Raw genomic sequence first — 9,710 nt, 5'->3', positions numbered from 1 at the left:
TGTACACCAGCGGAACCCATCCAACTTGAAGGAGCTGGAGCAAAAGGTGGCTCTACAAAGTATTTTGGAGGGTTGAATAGTTATGCACGCTCAAGTTTTGTTTTTTTGTCGTATTTCTTGTTTGTTTCACATAATAAAATAGTTTGCATCTTCAAAGTGGTAGGCATGTTGTGTAAATCAAATGATACAAACCCCCAAAAAATCAATTTTAATTCCAGGTTGTAAGGCAACAAGATGCCAAGGGGGGGTGAATACTTTCGCAAGCCACTGTATGTACATGTAGGTAGTTATTAAAGTGACTATGCATAGATAATAAAAAAAGGGTAGCAGCAGTGTAAAATAGGGGAGGGGGGTGGGGGGACAATGCAAATAGTGTGGGTAGCCTTTTGATGAGATATTCAGGATTCTTATGGCTTGGGGGTAGAAGCTGTTTAGAAGCCTCTTGGAGAACATTCTATGACTAGGGTGGCTGGAGTCTTCGACAATTTTTAGGGCCTTCCTCTGACACCGCCTGGTATAGAGGTCCTGGATTGCAGAAAGCTTGGCCCAAGTGATGTACTGGGCCGTACGCACTACCCTCTGTAGTGCCTTGCGGTCGGAGGCCGAGCAGTTGCCATACCAGGCAGTGATGCAACCAGTCAGGATTCTCTCGATGGTGCAGCTGTAGAATCTTTTGAGGATCTGAGGACCCATGCCAAATATTTTCAGTCTCCTTAGGGGGAATTTGTTTTTTTGTGCCCTCTTCACGACTGTCTTGGACCATGTTTGTTTGTTGGTGATGTGGACAACCTGCTCCACTACAGCCCCGTCGATGAGAATGGGGGCGTGCTCGGTCCACAATCATCTCCTTTGTCTTCATCACGTTGAGGGAGAGGTTGTTGTCCTGGCACCACACGGCCAGGTCTCTGACCTCCTCCCTATAGGCTGTCTCGTCATTGTCGGTGATCAGGCCTACCACTGTTGTGTCATCGGCAAACTTAATGATAGTGTTGAAGTTGTGCCTGACCATGCAGTCATGAGTGAACAGGGAGTACAGGAGGGGACTGAGCACGCAACCCTGAGGGGCCCCCGTGTTGAGGAGCAGCGTGGCGGATGTGTTGTTACCTACTCTCACCACTTGGGGGCGGCCCATCAGGAAGTCCAAGATCCAGTTGCAGAGGGAGGTGTTTAGTCCCAGGGTCCTTAGCTTATTGATGAGCTTTGAGGGCACTATAGTGTTGAACGCTGAGCTGTAGTCAATGAATAGCATTCTCACATAGGTATTCCTTTTTGCCAGGTGTGAAAGGGCAGTGTGGAGCGCAATAGAGACTGCATCATCTGTGTGTAGATTGCTGAAAACGTTTTATTTAATACATTTTAGAATAAGGCTGTAACGTAACAAAATGTGGAAAAAGTCAAGGGGTCTGAATACTTTCCGAAGGCACTGTATATCCAAATAAGGAACATAGGTAGATAAGACCACAGAAAAACAAGAAAATAGTTATAAACCTACTTTTTAAGCCAGAGATAATTTATGCTCTTCTAAAGAGTTGTGAGAACAACCACTCACTAACCAGATTGCCATCCAACCTTTTTATGTGAGTAAAGTACGTTGGATAAAAAATGTCACAACAGACCTGATGGAAACTGCAAATTTGGCTGTAAACTTTCCAAATGTCAACAAAACATAATAAGCCAGACAAGGTGGGATCTTTTTGTGTCTGTAAAATTAATTACATGAGAAATGGCAGTGGAAACGCCTTTATACTCAAATGTTGATATAATAACCACCATGTCAAAGTAAACTTGGGAGTCATGCGATTATATGTTGTGTGGTCCTCCCACTATGACTCGGGAAAGCATGCAGTTTATTAGGCTACAGATTAAATTAGTTATGAACTTCACAGGGGGGTGAAAGTGCACAGAGATGGGCTTGATGCTCCTTTCCAATACATATTGAGTTTCTTATTCTGATCGATGCTTGGCTGCAATTGACAAATCAAAATAATCTCGCTCTTTTGTCAATAATCTCATCATGTAGGCTATACCCGTACTGTATCTGTTGTCTAGAGCGCACGTACCAAGACTACAGCAGGCACATTCGCTATATATCGCAATTTTGTGTGACAAAACCATCTGTAGAGTTAAAAATGCAATGGAAACTTATAACATTTATTTTTTATTCGGTACATGGAAATGTTATTTTTTTTAATGTGCACTACGTCATCACGCACAGATTTATCCGCCACAAGTCAATTTAATGGAAACATCTCTAGTAGGAAAATGAGCAAATCCTTTTAGGATTTTTGAATATTTGCATGAAAATCTGTCACCAATTGGTGACAGATACTGTGATAAATCTTTTGAGTGTTCAAAAAGAGACTTCACTTCATTTGTGACATTTCATCCAACATAAGGGACAGTACATAGAATTTCAAAAAGTAAAATCTATCTACTTTAGAAAAATTTATAAAATGCATTGAGAATATAGTAGAATTCTGACGTATATCCAATAGCTGGGACAATCTTAAAATGTGTCCACTATTTGGGGCATACAAAAATAATCAGACACTTTGAATCTGGGGCTCATGGCATGGTTATAACAAGTACTAATATCTGTTGACTTAATTGTCACCAAGTTATCAGGCGTCCACTCAGCATAAGACTCATTATTATATGGTGTTGTAATAGAAACTGGGCAGTTATTTCTTTTTGCCCTTGCTGGGTTTGGCCAATAGGGCAGGATCGATGTCCTCTGCAGAAAGCCCCATGGTGGAGAAAAGGCGAGCAGCGCGCTCGGACAGGGTTCCCCCACACTTCATCCCCCGTGCAATCAGTTCTGCCTTTAGCCTGTCCAACCCCAAAGTCTCCAGCTCCTTGTCCGAGTGCACTGCCTGGAGGTCTAAGGGCCCATCTTCCCACTGCATACCGGGGGAGAAACACACGAGTTAATCTTTAAAAGTAACTGCTCATTACGCTGTTCTATTTTGCTTGACTGCAGTTGGTCTTGTTGCAAAGTACCTTTCGTGGCGCATTATGAGCCATTAAACATAACTTTGGTTGTCTTAACATCTTGTTTGCATTCTGGGCTGACCCAGAAAAACCAAGGTGCAAGCAGAAAAACCAAGGAGCAAGTATGGATGATGTAATATTGAAAACATGAAATAATGGACTAATAAGGGCCAAGAGAACAAATATTGAGTGGAACATTAAGAAACTCACAGTGGGTTTGTTAGTGCTACTCTGAGCTTTGCTTAGACTGTCGGTCTTTGGGAATGTTTCTTCTGCGGGGACCACCTCCTTCTGCTCCCCACCGTCACTGGTGCCCGAAGCTACTGCCTCTGCTTGAGATTGTGTCTGCACCTCTGCTGGGCTCTCTGGAGAGCTGGGTCCTGAGCTGGAGTTGCTGCTTGTGCTAGGAGCTTCTGGAGTTGCTGTTTGTTCCGCTCTGCTCTGAGAGGCTGAGGTGTGAGCTGAGGTTGCTCCCTTTACGGGACTACCGGGTACCCCTGAGCCAGAATCAGATGTTGAGGGAGAGTTCCCGCTGTCGCTTGCAGCATCGTCATCCTCGGAGCTGTCCAGGTCATCCAGGCCGCCAACACCCGTCCTGTAAAATCCTAAACATTTCACTACTGGGCAGTTTTTTCCCCCCCATTACATTTGATGTCTTTTTTTTTTTACAACAACATTGAACCAAGATGACAAAGCTCACTCACCAAAAGCATTTCTTCTTACTTTTCCCTTGGCCTTTGTTTGGAGGTGGCTTTTTGCGTTTCGGTGCCTCGTCTACTTTCACAAGTCCGCTGGAAGAGGCTTGCATTCCTAAAAAACTGACTGTTAGACTCATCCTTGAATTAGTTCTATGGAACAAACAGCCCTTTACATTGCAATCATTTTCCATAGCACAGATCATAAAGAAATGTCTCTCTATATATAAAGATATCTCCATAAAAATTACACCAGGGGCTATGCACTGTGTTTGGCCCTGTGCAGCTTCCAACCGTGTGTGTCAGCGAGGTTGGGTGAAAAACAAACATTTCCATTCTTACAAATGGACAATAAACATACTATTATACCATTTAATTCTAAATATCTATTTGAAATTAGTGCCTTTTAAGACTGAGTCATCCAGGCGTTCTGAGAGGTCGTGGCACTGCTGCTCGTAGTCTGGGTCTGTGAAGTGATGCTTGGGCTCGGCCAGCTTCCTCTGCAGTCTCTCCAGACGCCTTTGCTCTTTCTCTGCCTCGCGGTCTGCCTGCTTCTTAAGCCACTCTGCCATCCTGAAGACACACACACACAATATGACCTCATTTTTATTACCTATTTATTCATGCCATTTAGGTGATAAAGAGAGAGCATCCTCAACGAATTTGCTCACTTGTCACACCGAGGTCCATTACATTGCACCAAAAGTGCAAATTGATGATCAAATGCACCAGGCGAGCTTCATCTAGGACACCTAGTTAGGAAAATACTTCAAATCCCAGATAAAATAGAGTCTGTGGGTGACCATCTTACTCTTTCTCATGGTTGACATCTCTTAGTCGCCTTCCGCTTAGATCTCTGCAGGCTTCGCGGTTTGTGGTCTTCTCAATTTGTGCCCCAAGAGCCCTAAGCATAGACCCAAAGCCTGCCAATTACAAATAATGGAACAGTTAGTTTTTCATTTACTCACTTATTCAGAATAATGTAAGTAACATTTCACGCCTGTCCACCAACTTTAGGCTTAACAGTAAATTAGTATTTTCTTAAACAGCTAGCTAACTAGATGGAAGTAATTAACCTGTTAACTAACTAGCTTGCTAGTTAGCTAGACTAGCTAGTTAGCTAGCTAGACTGCTTGCCCCTTAGACTTTAATAACTAGTTAGTTAGCTACCTCCTTTCCCACCACAGAGACGAGGCTCCAGTCGATACACCGCTCCAGCCTGCAATTTCTCATCAAGCTCTGATAATCGTCCATTATTCTTGACGTAGAGATCTGATGACGGGATTCCCTGAAAACGATAGAAGAAACGTTAGGCAAGTAGCTAGCTAATAGGGACGTAATGATTAACCAATACGCATCGGTCCCCGGTTCAAATGTATAAGATATGAGCGCATCAGTCTTCGGGACCCCAAACCGATCCAAATGTAGCATCGGCCAGGAAATCGATTAAAACGTTACGAATCGGCGGTTCACAAAAAAACGTTTTGCTCAAATTACTTTCTTTCTACCGTCGGGAAATACCTCATCTTTTGTGACAACTGCGTCCTCTCCTTCAGTGTAGAACTAAGCATTTCATTGTGTTGACAGTCATTGATCTACAACCCCAGGCAATATCAGTAGCCTAGTCAAACGGCACCAACAGTGCTGTAATATCTAACAATTTCACAACATATACCCAATACACACAAATCTAAGTAAGGAATGGAATTAAGAATATATACATATGGACGAGCAATGACAGAGCGGACTGGACTAAGATACAGTAGAATAGTATAGAATACAGTATGTACATATGAGATGAGTAATGCAAGATGTGTAAACATTATTAAAGTGACTAGTGTTCCATTTCTTAAAGTGGCCAGTGACATCTAGTCTATAGGCAGCAGCGTCTAATGTGCTAGTGATGGCTATTTAACAGTCTGATGGCCTTGAGATAGAAGCTGTTTTTCAGTCTCTTGGTCCCAGCTTTGATGCACCTGTACTGACCTCGCCTTCTGGATGATAGTGGGGTGAACAGGCAGTGGCTCGGGTGGTTGCTGTCCTTGATTATCTTTTTGTCCTTCATGTGACATCGGATGCTGTAGGTGTCCTGGAGGGCGGGTAGTTTGCCCCCGGTAATGCGTTGGGCAGACCGCACCACCCTCTGGAGAGCCTTGCGGTTTAGGGCGGTGCAGTTGACGTACCAGGCGGTGATACAGCCCGACAGGATGCTCTGTGAGGGTTTAAGGTGCCAAGCCAAATGTATTCAGCCTCCTGAGGTTGAAGAGGCTCTGTTGCGCCTTCTTCACCACACTGTCTGTGTGGGTGGACCATTTAAATTTGTCAGTGATGTGTACGCCAAGGAACTTGAAGCTTTCCACCTTCTCCACTGCGGTCCTGTCGATGTGGATAGGGGGGGTGCACCCTCTGCTGTTTCCTGAAGTCCACGATCATCTCCTTTGTTTTGTTGACATTGAGTGAGGTTATTTTCCTGGTACCACACTCCCAGAGCCCTCACCTCCTCCCTGTAGGCTGTCTCGTCATTGTTGGTAATCAAGCCTACTACTGTTGTGTCCTCTGCAAACTTGATGATTGAGTTGGAGGCGTGCTTGGCCACGCAGCCATAGGTGAAAAGGGAGTACAGGAGTGGGCTGAGCACGCACCCTTGTGGGGCCCCAGTGTTGAGGATCAGCGAAGTGGAGGTGTTGTTTCCTACCTTCACCACCTGGGGGCGGCCCTTCAGGAAGTCCAGGACCCAATTGCACAGGGCGGGATTCAGACCCAAGGCCTCGAGCTAAATTTTGAGCTTGGAGGGTAAGTTTAAGCACCGCCTTCGCCCAATCCTGAGTCGTCCAAATAATCAACGACGAAAACCCAAAACTAGGAAATACTGCAGCTCTTTATTAAAAATGTTTTTAATACAATATGGCATAACATACATTCAAATAGAGTCAGTGGCAAACAGAGCACACAAGGGGTACAACATAGCTAAATAAACCAAAATATAAAAGAAAACAAATAAGAAAATAAAATATAGGCTACAATGAGGCATAACTTAAGCTATGGGGTCTTCTAATAAATTTAATTAATTCATCAATTTCTTTTTTCTTCCTATACATTTCAATGAATCAAAGTTTTAAAAAATATTGCTGAAAAACTATAAGCAAAGGCTGCATTTTTATGCATTTACTTTTACGAATATAAAATGTACCCAAAATAAGTAAAACATTCTAAATGAAATTCTATGTTCTTATCTTCCATTATTATACCGAAAGTTACATTATCTCTAGTAAACTGGGTTATTGGAAAGATTTTTGTTCTAACCAGTCAAACATATCACTCCAGAATGTGTTGCTGTAAACACAAAGGAAAAATAAATGGTCCGTTTCAATTTCTGAGTCACAAAATACAGTTATTGTGATCAAAATATAATCTATGCCAAAGCAATTCTCACAAGATAGATATCATTAAATATTTTGAAGTGCAATTCCGGTCATCAAAAACACTCAGCTTTTCTATATCAGAATTCTTGATAAGAATTGACAGCATTTCTGCAGCCATAAGAAAGAGTGATGGTGAAATAGAGCAGCCTTGTTTAATTCCACGACTTATGTCAAATCATGGATTAGTCCCTAGTGTTAAGGACACTGAGCTATGTGTTTTGATAAAAGGATCTAATCGTGTTCCTGAACTTTTCTCCAAAACCATAAAGCTCCAAAGGGCGGAAGATAAAAGGGTGTTCAACCATTGTTTTGTAAAAATCAAGAAAAATAGTAAATCCATAGTTTATTAGATTCCTATATTGAAGCATGTCTTGGACCAAGCGTATGTTGTTCTACTTGGGCTTTGACAGATTCTCGCCGTTTCATCTGTACACGAGAGATTAACAAAAATAAATTAATAAACAACTGAAACAGTACTTGCACTTGACCCCCCTAGCTCTGACTCTACTGATAGCTACTTTGAGGAACATTTTACTTTCTATGCCTTTGATATGTGGTTGTCCCGCCTAGCTATTTTACGATTAAAGCATTAACTGTAAATCGCTCAGGATTACAGCGTCTGCTAAATCAGGGGTTTCCAAACTTTTTCCAATCGGGGCCCCCACTTCCAGCATTGGGTAACATCCCGCGCACCCCACGTCTATTTCTATTGGCAAAAGCACTGTTCGTTTCACACCCTTCTTGTTGGTGGAGAGAATTGTGCAGGTTTAAAGCTTATGTCCTGCAATTCTACACATTTTGTCATGGGGTGCACAAGAAATGTGCTGTTTTAAAGCAAATTTCTTTGCAATTCCATACATTTTGCCATGTCTAATGTGAATTCGTATGATATTTGAGTGACTAAAAAATTACAACAATATCTATGGGCTAAAAAACCTAAATGAAATACAAAACCGTAGACATAGGCTAGTTGATCTGGACATTTCTGACAAGTTATAAATAGCTCTCTAAGGTATGCAATGACAAACATGACAAGAGGAACTGATGATGCACTACCCAATTTGCATTCTACTAGTACAACTTTCAAGAATACGTTTAAAGCCGGACTGAGCTCCTTTATAAACAAACCAAAAAAGTTTGGGAACCACTGTGCTAAATGACTAAACATTATTCTTAATTTTTTTTTACGTTTCGTTCTTGTATCGCTTCGGAGCCCATCTAAATGCGTATCGAATCACTTGAAATGGAAAGATACACATCCCTACTAGTACTGCTAGTAACTTTACTAGCTAGCTAGTTATAAAAATACAGAGTAGAAAAGACCATCTTTGCTCAAATGCTGTTTGGCAAAGTTAGTTAAGCTAGTTAGCGTCCGCTAATACCGCGATAGTTATTTAGCCAGTTTGCTAGCTTGTTGGATGTGTCGACCCACCTAGCTAGGTTGGTTAGCTACCAACGAAGTATTATTTCAGTTTAATTGATAACACGACCATTTTCATACTAACCTTTTCTTTCGTAAAAATATCAACTAGATCACGGACAGAGGCTCCAGTAGGAAAAGAAGCATTGCAAAACTGAAGAAGTGGACCAGAAAGAAACAACTCCATGATTTTGCCACAGTACAGAAATGTAAGGTTGCTTTGTCGAGCTACTACCGGATATTTACGCGGAAGGCCGAGAGCTTAAAAAAAAGAGAGCTTGTTATGTAACGTGACGATATAGCGTTTTTTTTAAGGGTTTTGTTTTTTCTACTAATTTTGCCACCAAAAATGTAATGAGTTTGTTATTTTTATACAGTACGGATTGGACTATTGTGGTATTCCTTCATTTCTTCTTAAAATGTAACACCCATCATCCTTTGCGGCAGACGCACCAACATGGCAGCTTTGTACAAGGTTGTGTCAATTCTGAGGACTGGCACATGTGTGTTTCCAAAACGAGCAATATATATTCGCAAGTCGTTATACAGCACAGATAGCCGGGAGACATCGGAAGGAAAAGCTGTGGAAGAAACGCAGAAACCAGCAGCCGACAAGGCGAAAAGTGGCTTCGCTGCAGCATATGAACAACACACAGACCTTCAGCAGAAGCAAGATCAGACGGGAACTGCTGTCAGACTTGGGTCAACAAGAAATGAAAAATCATTTGCGTCATTGCTACGAAATTCTCCTCTCATGCAGATGGGACCAGCAAAGGACAAAATGGTAATCGGCAAGATCTTTCACATAATCAAAGACGATTTATACATTGACTTTGGTGCCAAGTTCCATTGTGTATGTAAACGACCGACAGTGGATGGAGAGAGGTACCAGAGGGGGAGCAGGGTACGTCTGCGTCTTGAGGACCTCGAGCTCACATCTCGCTTCCTGGGTGGGAACACCGACACAACACTACTGGAAGCAGATGCCTTTCTTCTTGGACTGATCGAGAGCAAGGACGCAAAGACCAAAGAGTAGAACAGCATTGACTCCGACCCATAGACCTGCCCCGGAAGAGAACAGTTTTTCTTGTTGATGTCACTATTCTCACATTATGGTAATTTGTAACCGAGGGCTTGAACAATAAATGTATCCAAATGTAATATGTTTCTGTTTCATCTTGA

At 42.3% G+C, this 9,710-nt stretch overlaps 2 protein-coding genes across 2 annotated transcripts; one reads left to right on the top strand and one right to left on the bottom strand.

The window, feature by feature from the left end:
- Positions 1 to 2,131: 2,131 nt before the first annotated feature.
- LOC311113646 (splicing regulator SDE2-like) lies at positions 2,132 to 8,958 on the bottom strand. The gene is made up of 7 exons (XM_084156917.1): positions 8,614 to 8,958; positions 4,857 to 4,974; positions 4,498 to 4,609; positions 4,090 to 4,259; positions 3,696 to 3,801; positions 3,202 to 3,586; positions 2,132 to 2,900 (listed from the first exon to the last, which is right to left on the bottom strand). The coding sequence occupies exons 1-7, from the start codon at positions 8,713 to 8,715 to the stop codon at positions 2,682 to 2,684; spliced, it is 1,212 nt and encodes a 403-aa protein (XP_084013043.1). The 5' UTR covers positions 8,716 to 8,958; the 3' UTR covers positions 2,132 to 2,681.
- Positions 8,946 to 9,689, top strand: LOC311113647 (small ribosomal subunit protein bS1m-like). Its single transcript, XM_084156918.1, has one exon. It carries the CDS (start codon positions 8,986 to 8,988, stop codon positions 9,562 to 9,564), a length of 579 nt encoding a protein of 192 aa, XP_084013044.1. The 5' UTR covers positions 8,946 to 8,985; the 3' UTR covers positions 9,565 to 9,689.
- Positions 9,690 to 9,710: the final 21 nt, after the last annotated feature.

This window comes from Coregonus lavaretus (genome assembly GCF_964263955.1).
Source record: "Coregonus lavaretus genome assembly, chromosome: 40".
Taxonomy (NCBI): domain Eukaryota; kingdom Metazoa; phylum Chordata; class Actinopteri; order Salmoniformes; family Salmonidae; genus Coregonus; species Coregonus lavaretus.
Note: the sequence above shows the minus strand (reverse complement) of the source record. Positions and strands in the feature narration are given on the sequence as shown.

Coding starts and splice junctions, on each gene's coding strand:
- LOC311113647 (XM_084156918.1), top strand. CDS start 8,986: ATGGCAGCTTTGTACAAGGTTGTGTCAATTCTGAGGACTGGCACATGT.
- LOC311113646 (XM_084156917.1), bottom strand. CDS start 8,715: ATGGAGTTGTTTCTTTCTGGTCCACTTCTTCAGTTTTGCAATGCTTCT. Junction 4,260..4,497: donor GATGTCAACCATGAGAAAGA/GTAAGATGGTCA, acceptor GTGTGTCTTCAG/GATGGCAGAGTGGCTTAAGA. Junction 3,587..3,695: donor AGTAAGAAGAAATGCTTTTG/GTGAGTGAGCTT, acceptor AGGATTTTACAG/GACGGGTGTTGGCGGCCTGG.